Genomic DNA, 20,661 nt, shown 5'->3' with positions numbered 1-20,661 from the left:
CCATCACTTCATGGCAAATAAATGGGGAAACAATGGAAACAGGGAGAGACCTTATTTGGGGGGGTCTCCAAAATCACCTCCAATGCTGACTGCAGCCATGAAATTAAAAGACTCTTGCTCCTTGGAAGAAAAGCTATGAATAACCTAGATAGCATATTAAAAAGCAGAGACATTACTTTGCCAACAATGGTCCATCTAGTCAAAGCTATGGTTTTTCCAGTGGTCATGTATGGATGTGAGAGTTGGACTATAAAGAAAGCTGAGTGCAGAAGAATTGATGCTTTTGAACTGTGATGTTGGAGAAGACTCTTGAGAGTCCCTTGGACTGCAAGGAGATCCAACCAGTCCATCCTAAAGGAAATCAATCCTGAGTGTTCATTGAAAGGACTGATGCTTAAGCTGAAACTCCAATACTTTGGCCACCTGATGTGAAGAACTGACTCAACTGAAAGACCCTGATGCTGGGGAAAGATTGAAGGCAGAAGGAGAAGGGGACAACAGGATGAGATGGTTGAATGCCACCACTGACTCAATGGACATGAGTTTGAGTAAGCTCTGGGAGTTGGTGATGGACAGGGATGCCTGGGGTGCTGTAGTCCATGGGGTCGCAAAGAGTTGGGCAAGACTGAGCAACTCTACTGAACTGAACTGCTGCATAGCTCAATTCTTATCAGAGTTTGACCTTTCAGAGGTAGCAAACAAAGGAAAAGGATACTTTTCGTTAAGTGCTTAGCACTGAGTATTTGAAACTACAGCGTGCAAGTCATCATGGGTAAATATTCTATTGAAAGTAGACATACAGGAAAATTCCAGTCTTCCAGGCTTCATGTTAGAATCCCTGACTAGTTGTTCAAAGTACTTCCTCCTTCACAAGTGCAGGTATACATTCATTAAATCAACTATTAAGTTAATAAAGCTACTAAATTGATCATTCCTATTAAGGAAGCTCCCTGGTTCTTGACACTGGGAGCTCCTCAGACTGGAACGGAAATCTTCAGGCCTTTGAAGCTGATGTAGAAGGACTAGTAGACCTTCCTGTGAGTCTGGTAAAGAAGGTGGTTTGTATACTTTCTGTCTTTTCAAAGCTCAATTTCTCTGTTTTTCAGTCAATTCGGTTTCTGGAATTCACTGGGTTTTCTTCAGTCTTTTAAGATCCATACCAAGCTATTTGGGGGCTGATTTATTTAATCTATTTAAATTAACTTTTATTCTTATGCCATTTGCTGCCTTCATTGCTCTATCATTCAACTGCAGTGATCAATAAATTCTAATCAGAATACAAGTATTCTTGGAGATTATCTGATGAAGAACTGTGATTTTATTATTTGCCAAAAATTATATCAACCTGGCTCCCTGTGCACAGCATTGCCTGTGATCTCTCTACCTCAGGGCTGATAAATCAAAGCATTGCATGTTTAGTAGGCACCACAGGTAGAGTCTGATGCAGATGGTTCATGTACATTTAAAAAAACACTTGACCTAAAGTTTTGACTTGTACTCTCTTCGCTGCACTTTTCTTATATCCTAATATGATCCATGCTTGGGGCTAAATTGAGAGATACTTAGTAAGATGGAAAGAAGCACAGACTGTATTCTGAAAGTTCAATATAATTAGATTTGTCTATTTTTTGTCTAGTATGACATATGCGGGCTTCCCTGGTAGCTTAGCTGGTAAAGAATCCACCTGCAATGCAGGAGATCCCGGTTCAATTCCTAGGTCCAAAAGTTCCCCTGGAGAAGGGATAGGCTACCCACTCCAGTATTCTTGGGCTTCCCTGGTGGTTCAGACAGTAAAGAATATGCCTGCAATGCAGGAGACCTGGATTCAGTCCCTGGGTTGGGAGGATTCCTTGAAGGAGGTCATGGCAACCTACTCTAGTATTTTTGCCTGGAGAATCCCTATGGACAGAGGAATCTGGTGGGCTACAGTCCATTAGGTTGCAGAGAGTCAGACAGGACTGAAGCACTTAGCAGCAGCATGTTTTTCTTAATATCAGGTCTTTGAAAAGTCATTCATTTTTTAGTAGGAATTTAAAGTATCTGGCTTCCCTTAGGTCCCTGGAGGCCTAACAGAGGTCAATGACTCTAAAAGAACCCAAAACCTAAGTTTAAGTTACCTAATTTTCATTCTTTCCTTAAATAGTGCCACTATATTGCATTCCATCACAAATGTTTCCAGAGACAGAAGAAGGAAAAGATAACATCTTTTTTTTTCAAGTTACTTTCATGAAATGATAAGGAAAAAAGAATCATTTCTGTTGGGGTTATACTTAAGCTTATCAACTAAAAATGAATTGTAACTTTCAGTGAATTTAAATAAATTGCTAAATGTAAAAACAAAGTACCAGCTAATGAAACATTGGGAGTATCTTCAGATGTATAATGTAAAGTGCTAAAAACATGAAACAACTCCATTCATCACTGCTCTTTCTCCATGATCATGTATTTAAGAAGAAGATAAGAGAAGTAGAAATAGTCCTAATAACTTTGAGTATAATGCAATCTTATTACTTATCAAATAAGTGTGTTTATTTTGTAAGCCAAAGAAATATTATCTTACCTGTACACTCCCATTGCCACCGTACCAGGTCCAATTTAAAGGAAGACAATCTTGACATTTACACATCAAGACAACTGAATCCCCCATGTAAGTGATCAATGGTTTGGTTTTTCCATTAACTTCAGGAACTAAGGAAAATGTAGAAATATACATATTACTAAAAAAGTCTGAATGGGGGGATGTATTTAAGTTGAATAGAATTTATCCTTTCATTTTTTCATTTATATATGATTTTCTTTCTGTAGTTTTAGTTCTATCTAAAATGAATCAATGTACAGTAGTTAGGACAGACCATTGTAGTAGGTATGTAGTGTAACGTAATTGTCAGTAGTATAGAAACAGAAGAAAGGTCTTCTATTATGAGCCCAATAACAGTTATAAATATTGTAATAAACTGTTACATACTTTGGATACGAAAGAAACTTCATGTTTTTCAAGTCTATTTTTTCATCCCACCTACTAAATTACTTTAGAACAAATATTTCTCTTAAAGTTTACCCTTAGATGGCACTTAAGTAAGGAGATAAATTTTTAGGATTTAAAATTCTTAGTTCATACAAATTTATGAAAAGGGTTGGAGAAGGTGAGAAGATGAGAAACAAACAATGGAAATTTAAGAGAGAAAAGAAAGAAAGAAAATGAGATGAAAAATTCTTACATGTGGTTTTGTTTAAAAAAAAAAACAAACCAAACACCTAATAGTCACTGCGATCATCATATTTCATAAAGTTAGAAGCAGATGCCATTAGTAACAGACTAAAACTGAGTACTGAATTTAGAAAAATTAAGTTTTAACGGTATGAATAATTTGGTATATGTGTGCTAAGTCACTTCAGTCATGTCCAACTCTTTACAACTCTATGAACTCTAGCCCTCCAGGCTCCTCTGTCCATGGGATTCTCCAGGCAATACTGGAGTTGGTTGCCATTTCCTTCTCCAGAATAATCTGGTAAGAAAATTAAAACAGAACAACATAAGCAAAGCAATAAAGGTCAACCAGTAGCCTCCATGATGAAATCAATTCCTTCTGATGGGCCTCAAGGGATGTATTAGAGAATGTACACTTACACTGGAGACAGAGACTTATCAACAAAGATGACTTTTGTTGATATTTTTTCTTTTACTAATTTTAGCAGGTTTTGTGTTTTGTTTTTCCTTTTTGTTGGTTTGCTAGCAGAGAGTGTTTGAAATTATGTGTACATTTTAATAATATTATGTTGACAAATTTTATAGATATTGTTTGCTATTCATTTGTTATCCTATTTTTAGATTTTATTTTGGGGAAGGTCAGGGTGGAAAATGGAAGATCAATTTTAGTTGCTAAATTAGGTTTCCAGAATAAATACATTTTCTAAATGTTCTTGGCTTTCTACTACCCAAAGATAACTGAGCATTTTATGGATATGTGAATTATAAAGATGAGGAAGGGGAAAATAATCATAACTAGAAAATAAATTCTGACTTCTATATCCACTTGTTTGGGCTTCCCTGGTGGCTCAGACGGTAAAGAATCTGCCTGCAATGCAGGAGACCAGGGTTTGATCCCTGAATCAGGACGATCCCCTGGAGAAGGGAATGAAAACCCACTCCAGTATTCTTGCCTAGAGAATTCCATGGACAGAGAAGCATGGCGGTCTACAGTCTACGGGGTTGCAAAGAGTCAGACACAACTGAGCAACACACACACACACACACACACACACACACACCCCTCCACATAACCACATGTATAGGGGATAAAAATAGGGTTGGATTTCTTCACAGTTTGTCTTTAGGTGATTAATGTTATAGTGATGAATGTGGGAAGTCTTCCATTTTCCTTATGGTTTCACATGGGGCTAAATACAATTGCACACATCACCCTCTCCTTCATAAGTAAATCTGCCCAGCATAGTGTTGAATGAGGTACTGCTAAAAACAAAGAGATGCAAATGAGAAAGATATATCACCAGTGCAAATGTTCCAGAAATCTTAAGATGGAAGAGCAATCTGTAAGGCAATGATTACTATACCTATTATAACCAAGGAAACCTGTTTTGACAAGATGGAATGATGTACAATTTTACAAATGTGTGAACTGCTAATCATAATTTATAATCACCCCTACTAACAGTTTATAAGCACTTAGTAAGTACCACTAGGGTGCTCCTGAGGAAGGAGAGATGTGAAACATGTATGACTATTGTGACTGAGGTCATCCCAGTCACAAGAAACTGGTGAGCCGACCTTGCCAGAGAATATTCCGAGCACTCCTCCTGAGAGGCTACTAGTGTCCCATAGTCCCTTTTGGTCACCATGAGGCTGAGGGACTTTCAGGGAAATGTGGTCATTATTTGTCCATTTCAAAGACCAGATCATGAGTGTTTGAATTAGTCAGCACAATGTGACAGGGACGTGACAAACGTAAGATTTAGGTACAGGAAATATCTGAGTTAGAATTATAGTTTCAGTGTTACTAGCGTTGAGGACACAGGTAGATTATACCCTCCCCTACAGTGTTACTGTAACACAGGAACACAATATGTAACGTTGCTTGGTATAGAGCAGTTGTTGTGGTTTAGTTGCTAAGTCGTGTCCAACTCTTTTGTGACTCCATGGACTGTAGCCCACCAGGCTCCTCTGTCCATGGGATTCTCTAGGCAAGAATACTGGAGTGGGCTGTCATTTCCTTCTCCAGTGGATCTTCCTGACCCAGGATCAAATCCACGTCTCCTGCACTGGCAGGCGGATTCTTTACCACTAAGCCACCAGGAAAGCCCTTGGTGTAGAGTGAGCACCACAAAATTCAAACTTTTGTTGTGTCCATGTACTGGTACTGCTCTTCTTAATAGAGCTTTCTTATAATTTACAATGCCCATGGCCTTCCTACATTAGCCAGCTTAATGGCGTGGATTATTGGCATGTGCAGGAAAGATTTCTAGGCTATGTGGAAGACAGAAGAAATAAAACATAGAATGAAAGAACTGGAAGTTCATCTGAATTCATTTCAGAACTTTAAGAATGTATACAAACACCCCTGAATGAGGAAAAGCATCCAAACGGAGTCCTTTACAGAACACCCAGCTCATCTGAGAAAGGTGATTAAAAGGGATTAAAATGATGGAAAATAAAAAATGAATTCACAGGGGACAAGGCCCAGAAGAATGAAAAAACAGTAGCTTTGAGATGCTGGTGGTGGTACCAATTCATCCTTTAGTAATATATATATTTAAAAACTTTGCTGTGAAGCTGTAAAACAAATTCTACTGCTTGAAAAACTCATTCAAGTCCTTGGCTAAAGCAGATGAATAAGTGTTTGTTTGTATAAGAATTACAATGTAAGTATAAATTAGAACAATTTAAATCAGGGGACCTAATTACCTCTCCTTTCCATAAAAAGAAATGAAATTGGTAAAAAGTTAAAAAGAAATTATTGTTTCCAGACCTATGTAGTATATGGAGCAGAAAGAATAAATTGAATAATGACTTTACATATTATTATAAAACCTAAGAATATAAAGGAAATGGCCCATTCAACACCTACTGAATTTAATAAGGCAGAATAAAGCAAGTAATACTTTGATATACCGTGAGTTAAATTTTTAAATACTATACACATGTGTCTTTTTATAATAAAAGTAAAGAGGGTATCTCTCATGTAAGTGTTCTTACTAGATCAAGTTATTTTTGTTATCCAGTTCAATTTCCTCAGTCTGTGGCTACCCCTTCAGGGCCATTTGTAGATCCAGACAGCACTCTTAATAGAAGAACCCATATAAGAAAACCAGAAGCAAAGCTAGCACCCAAGAGAAGACTGACCATACATACTGACATGAACATAAGAACTGTATTTTAAGTTCCTAAAAAATAAGACAATAACTTTAAACGTCACAATGTTAAAAGGTTTAATTTAGATTGAACCACAGAACATCATATTTTGTTTCATTTTTCTGATGGTAGAGCCAGTTTCCTCACGAGGCACTGGAGAAGAAGACAACAGAAGTCTGGGCAGTGGCTGGACTGAATTCCCTGGTGACCTCGGTATTAAATTCCCTACTCTCATTCAGCCCTCCAGTTTTTCAGTCCTGGGTGGCAGGCAGTGAGTCCTGGATGGGTCATATTCCAGGGCACAGATTGGGCCTTGTTTTCTAGGGCTAGGAATCTGGAGGTATAAATAACTCATTCTCATACTCAGCATGGTTTTTTTCTGGTTTGGGAGGGGCTCTCCTCCTATCTGGGGAAATAAGTACCAAATTGAGCTTGGACTGGGAAAGAGTAGGTGACTGCTTTGGTTTAAGGTTAGTAAGACCTAACTGAGAAAAAAGAAGCCACCCAAGGATTTCAGCAAGGTTTGCAGCCAAGTCTGGCCGATAATGAGACGTTATTTTCTTTGGTGTCTCTCTTCTGTGTGTGTTTCCGTATTTGAGATTTTGTTGTGAAGAGGAATGACTGTACCAGGTAAGAATGGAGTTATTCTTGGATCTCCTGACAAAACACCATAAACTCAGTAGCACTTTCTAATCAGACTCCATTCCAATATTCCCAAGCGCTGATGTGGTTTTACTACTAAATGGAGTATGAGAACACAGAAGCACTTTGAGGGATAAAGTCCTACCGGGAAAGATCAACTCTACTTTTGGAGAGGCCTCAATTAAAAGACTGGCTTCCCTGGTGGCTGAGGGTAAAAGAATCTGCCTGCCAATGCAGGAGACATGGGTTCAATCCCTAGGTCGGGAAGATTCCTTGGAGAAGAAAATGGCAACCCACTCCAGTATTGTTGCCTGGAAAATCCCATGGAGAGGAACCTGGCAGGCTACAGTCCATGGAATTGCAAAGAATCAGACATGACTGAGTGAGTAAGCAACGAAAGACCTGCAGATTAAGTAGTTTTGAGCTTGGCTAAATAGGGATTCTTTTCTGAAGCCACAAGGTTCTTTACAAACCTCAGATGGAACAGAGCCACCCTTCTTGAATTCCACATGGAGAGGTACAACATGTACATATTTGGCACTGCTTTTTCATAGTGTAGCTCTGATACAGTTATTTCTAGAGCCAGGCTAGGCTCACCTTAAAACAAGCAGTGCTTTGAAGACAGACTGTGAAACTGGTTTTGTTAAGCACCAGTTAAGGGCACAGTTTCTGCTTTCCCAGCTTGTGGATCTCCCAGACACCTATCCTGCTTCTCAATTTCAGCATGATTCTTTTTGGAAATTAATCAGGCTATGCTTCAGCAGGGGAATGTGTGTTGAAATATGATCGAAATATTGAAATTCACCCACAAGCTAAGAATCAAAAGTGGAAGACAGGTAACATTTGAGACGGCAGAAGATACATTGGTCGGCAGTAAGCCTCTAAGAGGCACAGTCTTGGGAGCCACAACTGGTAGCTGAAGGGTGCTTTACAAGAAAATCCTGGGTATTTTATGAGGTTTGGATGAGGAACACATGGGTATGCCATGAAAGCATCCCAGTTAAATGTTAACTGCAGATAACTGACAGTGACTGAGGGATACTACAGGGAAACAAAACTCACATCTTGTATTCTTTGCATCTCTTCTGTTTCCTTGATGATACTCTAAACTAAAAGCCAAATGACATTAATCACTGCTCTGGTATGCTTTCTTTGGCTGAGAAGAATGATGTGCATCCAAATTGGAAAAGGCACTATACTCAGGGAACACTAATTCATTCAAACTTCTCCAGAGGTAAGTTGGTTCTGGGTTTCTGCTTATGTTTAGAAATATTTATGAATAGAAGGACAGTGTTAGAGCATTCTAATGTGTCCTGTTGACTTAATGGAACTCTGGATAAAGTAGGACACACACTCTTTGGGTTGAAAGAATTCAAGTTTTAAGACAGTAAATTTGCTGATTCAGACATGTCAGGGAAGGTAAGGTCTAGGAACTACTCGGTGGAAATGAAAGCCCTATGGAGTTGTAAGCTTAGAGATTTCTATTTGCATATTTGTGGACTAGAAAATATCAGCCTGTGTCACTTCCGGCTCAAGGATGTTTAGGTGTTATTGAATTAGAAAAAGATTCTTCCATGTAGTCAAAGCCAGCTAACTAGCATTCTATTAATACACTATACACTTCTATCAATACACTTTGAAGCTGAAGTTCCAACTGTTTCTATATTCTGTTCTTCCCTACTTTGACTTGTTGGATGCTCCCAGGTGGGACAGATGGCTGGGAGAAGAGAGATTTCATAGCACTTGGTACGTTCAAAATCTCACTATGTCTTCTAAGAAGTTCTTTGTCCTATTACTTATTCTTTACCAACAAAGTTTCTGCATCTTGGTACTAAGAGATTTTAACACTGATTGTTATTATAGAATTTTCAGTGTCCACTTTAGAATATTTCACCTTCTACTGAAAAGCATGGTAGGCCATCACTGCTCTTTCTCGGTGAAAGGTAATCACTGACATATTAGCCTTTGCAAGCTTCAGGTGTGACCTTTGCTTTCCCCTGTATTGTCACCAACAGACAAACACACAAAGTCAGCACGTTTTTTTTCCACAACATACTAATCAGGGATGTTCAGGGTTTTTTATAATCTTGTAGTACAGTCAAAGATGGAGAAGCTCTATAGAGTTAGTAAAAACAAGACCTGGAGCTGACTGTGGCTCAGATCATAAGCTCCTTCTTGCAAAATTCAGGCTTAAATTGATGAAAGTAGGGAAAACCACTATGCCATTCAGGGATGAGCTAAATCAAACCCCTATGACTATACAATAGAGGTGGCAAATAGGTTCAAGGGATTCAATCTGGTAGACAGAGAGCCTGAAGAACTATGGATGGAGGTTTGTAACACTGTACTAGAAGCAGTGACCAAAACCATCCCAAAGAAAAAGAAATGCAAAAAGGCAAAATGGCTGTCTGAGGAGGCCTGACAAATAGCTGAGGAAGGAGGAGAAATGAAAGGCAAAGGAGAAAAGTGAAAGATATATCCATCTGAATGCAGAGTTCCAAAGAACAGCAAGGAAAAATAAGAAGGCCTTCTTAAATGAACAATGCAAAGAAACAGAGGAAAACAATAGAATGGGAAAGATGGGCAATCTCTCTTGAAGAGCATCGGAGACCTCAAGGGAACATTTCATGCAAGGATGGGCTGATAAAGGACAGAAACAGTAAGAACCTAACAGAAGCAAAAGAGATTAAGAACAGGTGGCAAGAATACACAAAAGAACTATACAGATAAGGTCTTAATGACCCAGATAACCAGGATGGTATAGTCACTCACCTAGAGCCTGACATCCTGGAGTCTGAAGTTAAGTGGGCCTTAGCAGGAATTACTAATTTTAATTGGAAAAGACCTTGATGCTCAGAAAGACTGAAGGCAAAAGGAGAAGGAAGCAGCAGAGGATGAGATGGTGAGATGGCATCACCAACTCAATGTACATGAATTTGACCAAACTCCAGAAGACAGTGAAGGACAAAGGAGCCTGGTGTGCTGCAGTCTGTGGGGTCACAAAGAGTTGGACACGACTTACTGACTGAAAAACAACAGTAATAAATCAACCAATTCCCATAAAAGGAGACAGAGGGACTTTGCTGATAAACTGGAGGTCTCAGGCGCATGCAATCTAGTTGACTCATGTAGTCAATAGCAGAATTTGGGGGGGGGCATCAATTAGAGGATAAAATAGGCTCAAATAGAGGATAAAATGGGCTTTTCATCTACACTCAATTGAAAAGATAACCTTTCTTAGGAAAAGTCATATGCAATCCACATGGAAAAACAGTAATACAGGATATTTGTAAAAATATACACTAATCTAGAATTCTTACAAGATCTAAACAACTATAATATGAATTATTCTACAAATGCCATTAAATTACACTCAAATGAAATAATTCCTCCAAGTAATAGTCACCTTAAATAAACAGAATTATTTTACCAACAAGAATCTGGAAGGGCCCAAAGTATTAACTATATAAAATCTTCAAGGTATAGGACACACTTAAAAGTTACACTGTTAACTGGGCATTTAAAACTAATAAACTGAAAATAAACTGTTTCAAGAAAACTATCAAAAGCAAAAAAAGTAAATATTCAGTGGCTCTTTGTATTCCTCAAGCACTTGATTTCAAACCTTGACCTGTGTAAGTGCTTCTAACAAAAGCCAGCATCAGCCTAGTTACTCAAAATAGATATAAATCAAGAGGCCTTCTTCAAAACTGGCATTAAATTTATTAGTGTTAAAGCATTAGTCACTCAGTCGTGTCTGACTCTTTGCTACCCCATGGACTGTAGCCTACCAGGCTCCTCTGTGCGTGGAATTCTCCAGGCAAGAATACTGGAAGAGCCATTCTCTTCTCCAGGGGATCTTCCCAACCCAGGGATCAAACCAGGGTCTTCTGTAATGCAGGCACATTCTTTACTGTCTGAGCCACCAGGAAAGTCCCCAAAACATGGTACATTGAAAATCAAAATGCTTCTCTTCACATTAGAGGCCAGAATGATCAGTTCCAAGTAGTAATGTAAGTAATTTATTATGAGTTCTAATAATAATAGAACTATTTTCTAGTAATAAGAAAAAATGAATTTAATATTTAAACTTTGAACAGGTATGACAGGACATACTTCTAGAAAACAGTCCTATTTAGATGAAGAGAAAAAGCTATTTTTAAAGTTGAATCTCCTGGAGGCACTTTGAGCCTCAAGATTTGATAGGCATTTCCTCAAGACCTCTAGCCTTTCTTTATGCATTTAAAGGAGACATAATAAATTGTTTACTAGGGTTGTGTGTGTGTCCACATGTTTAGTATCTGTTAGCTCATTAGAATGGTTGCAGGGGGCAGAGAAAAAGACTAGGGGAAGAAAGGAAAAGGGAATGGAAGAAAAGAAATAAGGGAAGGAAATTTATATGACATATCTAACATTCACTAGGTTAAATTAGGCAAATGGAGGAAAGATGGTTAAAAGAGAACATCCATGATCAAAATAATCAAAAGATGATAACAGATTCAGCCTTTGCAAAGACCAAAGTGCATAAATACAGGGTTTATTATATTTATTCAGTAGGAACATACACAAAACCACCTGAAGGAAATGAGTCTGTGTGCAGAGGGACTACAGGGAGGCATGAATGAGGGAAAGATCTGAAATCATGGCAGTGATGGAGCAGGCCATCCTGCTATTGATGGGACTCTGGGGACAGTATCCATATTTTGTCAGAGCAGCTAGTCAGATTTCACAATCTTTAGGAAACATAAAAAAACAATTTCTCGTGTGCCCTGGGAAATTAACATGAAACAAAGCCCAAAACATGGCAACAGACTGCATTTTCCAATTACCATCAGAGACAGTGACATTCACTAAGCTGTTAATATCATAAAATATGATTTTTTTGTGAAGATAATTATCCAATTTGAAAAACTAGTCTATATTATGAGATTAAGACCTTTAAAGTTTTGGTTTAATGATGGTAAGAGTAAAATACTTTGACTTGTTTTTTTTTTTTTTCCCATGAGGGAGAGCTGTGGATTACATTCTAGGGTTTGACCTTATTTGATTAAAGCAAAAGCAGGCAACCTTTGTGCATCCCCTTATTATTATTATTTTTTTTTTTCAGAGCTTCCCTGATGGCTCAGACAGTAAAGCATCTGCCTACAATGCAGGAGACCCAGGTTCAATCCCTGGGTCGGGAAAATCTCCTGGAAAAGGAAATGGCAACCCACTCTACTATTCTTGCCTGGAAAATCCCATGGATGGAGGAACCTGGTAGGCTGCAGTCCATGGGGTCGCAAAAAGTCAGACACAGCTGAGCGACATCACTTTCTTTCTTTCTTATTATTTTGAAATTTTATAGGTCCCTAAAATCTCAAGTCCTAGAGTCACTGATACAGAACACCAAAAGCATAATCTCTCAAGTTAGGAGTGCAATAACTCAGACACCCAGAAGAATATTATGAAAGCTCTGAGTTTAGAGAGCTAAATAAATAAATAAATTCAAAAGACTGCTACAAGAAATGTATAAATAACCTGGCAGCCTGGTCTTTCAAACTAAAACCTGTATTTTCAACTGGGAAGACACTGGGAAACTCCATTTTCACCATCACCACTTATAATTCCATGGAAATCATATGATGACTTTCTTAGTATTGTAATAATCATTTTAAAATTTGAGGATTCAGAACTCTGTGAATATAACGCTAGATTACTTAAAATTATTACTCTATAAATGATTAGTACTGACCTTTCAAATTAAATGTGCCCTTTTGTTGCTTTTTCTTGCCAAAGAAACAAGAATAGCTTCCCATCTGTTTGCTGTCAATGACGGCGACCCTAAAGATAATTTATGTTATTATTTTTTTGTTTGGTTGGTTTTTTTTTTCCATTTATTTTTATTAGTTGGAGGCGAATTACTTTACAATATTGTAGTGGTTTTTGCCATACATTGACATGAATCAGCCATGGATTTACATGTGTTCCCCATCCCCATCCCCCCTCCCGCCTCCCTCTCCATCCCATCCCTCTGAGTCTTCCCAGTGCACCAGCCCTGAGCACCTGTCTCATGATAATTTATGTTATTAATACAGGCTTAGTTCTCAAAAATGCTTCTTAATGAAAATGAAAAGACTCAGCCATTAACCAAAAATTTAAAAAAGAAACAATTCTGTAAATGTGCAAATTAGAGTATTAGCATAACATTCAAGTGACAGCAAAGGAAAGAATGCTCAGTCAGCAAAAGTATCTAGAATTTAACTGATTTCATCTAGCCATACAGGTTAAAATTTTATATACTCACCTATATTGGGTATACAGGATACTTCCCGTTGCATTGACGAGATAATTATCCTCAAGTAATGTATCACCTTTTTTCCAAGTCACATTTACTGAATTCAAATCTCCAGATGTGAATTGGCATGTGAGTTCTACATTAGAAGGTCTTTCTAAAGTGATATTTTTTTCTACTGGCATATTGGAGTTTTCTACTTGCCACAAAATAAAACAAACAAAAAAAAGATGTAAAAGTTACATTTAGGGAAAATGCAACATATAAAAAGTTTAAATAATCAACAATAGTGCTATATCTACGGTTACCTAATGTAACATTCCTTTGAAGCATTATTCCTCTGTCAACACAGATTTGGTTCCCTTTATTATTTTCTTTCATAGGCATAGCTGAAAAAAAAAGGTTTGTTGCAACAGTAATGGAATCACAAAAGCCTAACTCTATGATCTTAATCTACTCAAACTCTTGCTAGCTGACAAGGATATAGGGGGAAGAGTTCTATTTAAAGAAGTGCCACATGCTCTTGACAGGGTAGAAACAGTATAACTGGAAAAGCAAAAACTAGTGGGGACAGAGAGATGTGACTGTTTTAACTCCTTATACTAATCATGTTATTGGTAGTTACTACAAGAATGTTTTGTGAATATACTTTGTGTGATATACTAATTCTCTCATTCCCAGTTTTCTTAAATCCTTAAGAACTTGTAGGGATGGGATAAAGATGCAGTTGTGAGACAGAAGAATTTAAATAAACATCCTGCAGTTCTGAATTTTCACTGAATTTGAAATACCAGTGCAAAGCCATTAGGTGATATATCTATATATAAATAGGAATATGTAAATATCAATATATATAGATATATCAAACTTTAGGAAGATATGTAGAGCCAACTTATTAAAATCTTGAACATAAATTTTGAATAAAAAAAAATCAAGTAGGCACACTGCTCTTTCTATAATAATTGTACCACTGGTAATCAAATAATAAAGAAGGATAACTTTCTCTTAGAATTCCAACAAATAAATGCAGAAATCATAGGAACAGGCATTTTGCATCAATCGCTGAAATCATCTCAAAAACAGAATTGTGTGTCTCCTGAAGAGGAGCACCCCATTACCTAAGTATTAAGTTTGTCCAAAAAAAAAAAAAAAAGTAAAGTGGAAGGGAGCCCTAAAACTTAAGTCTCTCAGTCCAATTACTAGTTTTTAGGAAATACAGAGAATAGGAAAACATTTTAAAACATGAATTTTTTAAAAAGTAAAATAAACTATAATATTTAGGGATGTACACCTAAGTGATAAAACAATTTTAAAAAGCAAGGAAGAGACTATATAAAAATCAGAACAGTGATGCTTACTTCAACTGGGAAGGAAAGGGGTGGGTTTGGGAGGGGACATTGCTTTATAGAAACACATTTTTCCATCTCATGTTCAATAGTATAGTATCATTGAAAGTGTAATGCAAAGCCAAAATGTAGAAAGAAAAAAACCTGAATTTAAAACAGCATAACAGCACTCTTAATTACATTTAAAACTTTACAAAAAGGCTTCTTTAAGCAATGGCTAGGTGCAGTTTTTCGAACAGTGAAGTACAGCTAGTGTGAAGTGCTTTGTGAGTGAGCACATGCTTGAAATGACTACCCATGTAATTCCAACACTGCTGAATTGAATTTTATGCCCAAAAAGCAAAACAAAACAAAACTCCTAGGTATGGAAAGACCTTAACAAAATCCAATTATACAGGAGAAAAAAATATGAGTCAGGTAAAACTGAAGAGATTTATACATTTCAGCATATGTACATGCACAAATTATACTAGATACTAATAACAGGAGAAAATGTTTCTAGATCTGCTGTATTTGGTCCTGAGCTTCTGTTTTCTGTAAATTTTCCTCGCTCTAGGACAGCCATAAATCTTAGTCCTGTCTGTCAAAGAAATCTACTTCTTCCTAAGAGTCTCTATCTTCACCCACACCCTCATTTCAATATAGAATATTCTATCTTACCACATTAGAGAAAGTGCTTTCTCTTGGGTTAAAAATGGCCTATTTAACCTGATGACTTCTTTTCCAAGCTCATGTTTTGTCTGATGTCTTCGAAATATCAGATTTTGCCAGAGACTACTCTATGTGCTGAGTCGCTCAGTCATGTCCGACTCTTTGTGACCCCATGGACTGTAGCCCACCAGGCTCCTCTGTCCATGGGATTCTCCAGGCAAGAATACTAGAATGAGTTGCCATTTCCTTCTCCACAGGATCTTCCTGACCCAGGGATCGAACCAGTGTCTCCTGTACCTCCTGCATTGGCAGGAGGATTCTTTACCACTGAGCCACCTGGGAAACCCGAAATTCCCTTAACTTTGCTCCTGTTTCACAATCCTAACATTGTGAAAATGTGTATATGAATTAATGTGTACATTAATTCTTCCAACTACCCCTAAATGTTGGTCTCCGTTGGGACTCTGCTCGCTAGTCTTTTTACTTTTCAATTTGACCTTCCCAGGTTGGACTCAACTATTATTTCTAATATCCTTTATTTGTAAAACTGTTGGCTGCATTCAAAACTTTCTTCCTGACCTCCAGGCCCACAGCTCCAGCTGTCTACTGAGCATCTAAATCTAGATATTCCAAATGTTCTTCAAACTCAAAAGGGCCAAGGGAGATGCCTTAGCCTTCTCTTCTCCTGACCCCTAAGAAAATCGCATCCAGTAGAATTCAGTTGATTTTTATCTCTGAAATGTCAGATTTGCCCAGTTGTCTCTAATCCCCCTTACTGTGGAGCTTTGATGAGATTGAGAACACGCTACCCCCAAAATATGGCACCTTGGTATACTAAATATCTTAAGCTGAAGGAGTTTGTGAAAACAGCAGAAGCAAGAAGGTCACTGACATTCCCCTTGCCCACCTCTCCTGAAACAGCTCATAAAACCCTGATGGAGAGGTGCCCTCTCGTACCTGGGGGAAAGGAGCATCTTTATCTCTAAAGACAAAGGGACACATAGAAGAATTCTAACAACAGGATTTTCTAAATTTCTCCCAGTTTATCAAATGTATCTCATACCCTCTATCATATTCTCCTACAACTGTCCACTTTTCATCAAGCCTAGCATAAAAATATGCAGATTTAACTGTTTCCTTGGGTCTTCATTTCCTTCTGAAGGATGTGTGTCACATAAAACTTACATTAAATTAATATTCATGCTTTTCTCCTATTAATCAATTTTTTCAGTTTAATTTTCAGACCCAGTCAGGGACCCCCTAAGAGGGTCCAGGAAAATCTTTTCCTCCCCTACACTTTCATTATCTTTCACCATGACCAGAAAAATGACTTCCTAACTTCTCTTGACTACAGTTCCTCTTCTACTTGTTCTCTATAACAACAACAAAGTTGTCCTTCTAAAGCAAAACTTGGATTATTTATCTGCTCTGATTAGATACCTTTCATCTGCCAAAAAAAAAGGGGGGGTATTCTTTTTCTTTTAATCATAGAAGGAACACTTACCATGAGACCTACCATCTTATCTGTAGGCACACTGTTGTATAGTAGAACTTACTCATCTTGCATAACTGAAACTTGGTACAGTTGACTAATACCTCCCCATTTCCCCCTCCCACTAGCCCCTGGCAACTACCACTATATACTTTGCTTCCATGAAAATGTCAGTCACTCACTTGTGTCTGACTTTGTGATCCCATGGATTGAAGCCCACCATGCTCCTCTGTCCATGGAATTCTCCAGGCAAGAATACTAAGGTGGGTAGCCATTCTCTTCTCCAGGGGATCTTCTCAACTTAGGGCTCAAACCTGGGTCTCGTGCATTACAGGTGGATTCTTTACCATCTGAGCCACCAGGGAAGCCCTTGCTTCTTTGAATTTGACTATTTTGGATACCTCATATCACAACAGCCAAGATATAGAAACACCCCATCCATCCATCAATGATGAACAGACAAAAACAATGGGATATATACAAACAGTGAAACATCACTCAGCCTTAAAAAAGAAGGTAATTCATTCAGCAATATACAACAACATTGATGAACTCCAAGGATACCATGCCCATGGACACCACACCATGTGAAATACGGCAGCCACAGGACAAACACTACACAATTCCACACATATGGAGGGGTCTGCGTCTCTGTAGTCTCTGCTCATAGCAGTCACAGCCTTTGCTGGTACCGCATGGCTCCTCAGAAGACTGAACTAGTTTGGTTTATTCCCCTCCTTCATTTTTGAAAGGAAAGCTTAGTTTGTAAAGAAAGTCTCAGGAAGTCAAAATGTCTAGGAGATGTGGCAGATAGATGCACCAGCACTCAAATCTCCAAAACACCCTTTCATATCTGACAAAACTCTGCTTCAGGGATAAAGTCTTTGTAGACATCTGTGAATCTCTTTCCCAAGTCGGAGTTGAGTTTATTCCTGCTGAATCCTGAATGCCGCTCAGCCCGTCTTAACTCTGGCAGGGTTCCCCTGTTCAGAGTAAGGAGAGCCGGGCCTCGCTGCAGGGCAAGAGATGCTGAAGGTCAGAGAACCCAGAAAAGGCTATTTGATTCTTGCATTATACCTCTGGCCCCTCATAGGCTGATGACAAACTTTCCTGGGGAGAACTGGCAGGGAGATGCAATGCCATTATCACTCCTAGCAGGAAGCAGTGTAGAGATATTTATGTTCCAGAAGGTGGTTCCAGGGCACCATGCTCTTCTTGGTGATGCAGTTAACTGGAGCCTCCCAACATAGCAGGAAGTTAGAATATGAATCATTCCCCCATTTCACAAGAGAGCGGCCTGATGTTAGGGGCTCTTGTAGGGGAAGGGCAAAACAAAGTATATTGGACACTTCAATTTCCCCATTTATAAAATGGGACAATACATATTTTATGAGACAATAGAAAGGATGAAATGAGCTATCATGAGAAAAGGAGTAGTCATATAACATAGTAATTGCTGAATAATTACCCACTTCTTTCCTCTCACCATTTATCTCACTGGGGAATATAACAAAGTTATCATGTATGTTGCTAAAAGTTATATATTAATTATATCATTTAATCTTCACAGCAGTTCTACAGTGTTAAGTACCATTATTCTCTCACTATTTCATGGATGAGGAAGCTAAAGCAAGCAGAGGTTGACTATCTTGCCCAAAATCAAGCATAAAGATAATAATAGCAGAGATTCTCAAACTTAGGTGTGGCTGAGTCCAGATTCTCATAACCAATAAACAGTATATCCCAGCTCTCAAAGATGTGAAATGCTCATGACAATGGAAATAACTTCATCACTTTCAAACTATTTAACCAAGATTTTAAATGAAAGAAAACACTACCAGAGATGAAACAAATTTATAACATAGCAATATACTTCTTCTGCTTGCTCCTCAGAAGAAAAGCTATGACAAACCTAGACAATGTATTAAAAAGCAGAGACATCACTTTGCCAACAAAGGTCCATATAGTCAAAGCTATGGTTTTTTTCAGTAGTCATGTACAGATGTGAGAACTGGACCATAAAGAAGGCTGAGCACCAAAGAATTGATGCTTTTGAATTGTGGTACTGGAGAAGACTCTTGAGAGTCCCTTGGACAGTAAGGATCAAACCAGTCAATCCTAAAAGAAATCAACCCTTAATATTCATTGAAAGGACAGATGCTGAAGCTGAAGCTCCAATACTTTGGCCACCTGATGGGAAGAGCCAAGTCACTGGGAAAGACCCTGCTGATGGGCAAGACTGAGGGCAGGAGGAGAAGAGGGCTACAGAGGACAAGATGGTTGGATGGTATCACTGACTCAATGGACATGAGTTTGAGCAAACTCCAGGAGATAGTGAAGGACAGGGAAGCCTGGCATGCTGCAGTCCATGGGGTAGCAAAGAGTCGGACACAGCTGAGCAACTAAACAACAAAGCAATACAGCAGTGTGTTACTAGATGAATGATGTGATTAACATTTTTAATTAAAAATTCGGTTCTCCTCCAGTTTGAGACATAATTGCCATATAACACTATAATAAGTTTACAGCATAATGTTCTGATTTATGTACACTATGAAATGACTACCATAAAGGTTTAAGGGACATCCATCACCTCATACAGATAGAAAATAAATGAAAAAGAAAATATATTTTACCTTGATCAACATATTTTAAACATTTATACTTTCAACTAAATGCTTCCACTAAAAGTGCAGTGTAGCCTTTCTTCTTGCCAAGTCACTCTCCAAGCCCTGTTATCTCACTGCTTTTTATATATGCTAGTGTTTCTGCAGCCTGATTTCCTTCCTGTGGGGAAATCACAAGCACTGAAAACATGTAAAAAGTTTTATCTCTAACATGGAAATATTTTTGGTTAGCAAAAAACTAGTCTGTCTATTTAACTCAATGGACAATGTTTCAACTTCCCCAAAACTCCACAAGTACAATGCATTTCTGCTGTTTCACTGTGTTATAAAAGCATCCATAACATCTATATTTCTCAGACCGTACTTATTTGCTCAGTTTCTGAATTATATTTTTAAAAAGAATGTTCTTTAAATCATAGAGTAATTTACCTCTTTCCTAATACAGTCTTAAAATTTTAAACGTATATGAACCTTTCTCAACATAAAAAAACTGCATAAAAAATCGGCAAAGGACCTGAATAGAAACTTTTCCAAAGAAGGCATACAGATGGTCAACATGCACATGAAGAGATGTTCAACATCACTAATCATAAAGGGAGATGCAAATCAAAAGCACAGTGAGATATCACACCTATCAAAATGGCTATTACCCAAAAGACAACAAATAGCAAGTACTGATAAGAATGTGGGAAAAAGGGAACCCTTGGGCACTACTGGCAGAAACCCATTATGGAAAACACTATGGAGGTTTCTCAAAAAATTAAATATAAAAAAAATTAAATATAGAAACACAAAACAATCCAGAAACTCCATTCCTGGGTATTTATTCAAAAAACAAAGAAGCATTAATTCTAAAAGATATATGCACCCCTATAGCCACTGCAGCATTATTTACAATAGCCAAGATATGGAAGCAACCTAAGTGCTCAATAAGAGATGACTGATAAGGAAGATGCAATGTACACACACACACACACACACACACACACACAGAGGAATATTACTCAGCCACAAAAAAAATAATGAAATCTTGCCATTTTGCAACAACATGAATGACTTAGAGGGTATTATGCAAACCAAAGTAAGTTAGAAAAAGACAGTTCCATTTGCAACATGAATGACCTAGAGGTATTATGCAAACCAAAATATGTCAGAGAAAGAAAATTACTAACTGATTTCACTTCTATATGGGATATAAAAAGCAGAACAACTGAACAAACACAACCAACCAGAAACATAGTCACAGATACAGAGAACAAACAAAT

General features: G+C 37.9%; 1 protein-coding gene across 3 annotated transcripts in view; it reads right to left on the bottom strand.

The window, feature by feature from the left end:
• Positions 1-20,661, bottom strand: part of EMB (embigin) — a 122,622-nt gene that overhangs the window by 12,617 nt on the left and 89,344 nt on the right. For 2 of the 3 annotated variants that reach the window (XM_043887640.1, XM_043887642.1), the window contains exons 4-7: positions 13,589-13,669; positions 13,293-13,476; positions 12,741-12,829; positions 2,561-2,688 (exon numbers count right to left, since the gene is read on the bottom strand). In XM_043887640.1, the coding sequence (XP_043743575.1) occupies positions 2,561-2,688; positions 12,741-12,829; positions 13,293-13,476; positions 13,589-13,669 (482 nt within the window). The remainder of the gene's footprint in view (positions 1-2,560; positions 2,689-12,740; positions 12,830-13,292; positions 13,477-13,588; positions 13,670-20,661) is intronic. The other variant, XM_043887641.1, reaches the window with a different exon arrangement.

The sequence above is a fragment of the Cervus elaphus genome, chromosome 25 (assembly GCF_910594005.1).
Source record: "Cervus elaphus chromosome 25, mCerEla1.1, whole genome shotgun sequence".
In the NCBI taxonomy this organism is placed as follows: domain Eukaryota; kingdom Metazoa; phylum Chordata; class Mammalia; order Artiodactyla; family Cervidae; genus Cervus; species Cervus elaphus.
This window is presented reverse-complemented; position numbering and strand designations above follow the sequence as displayed.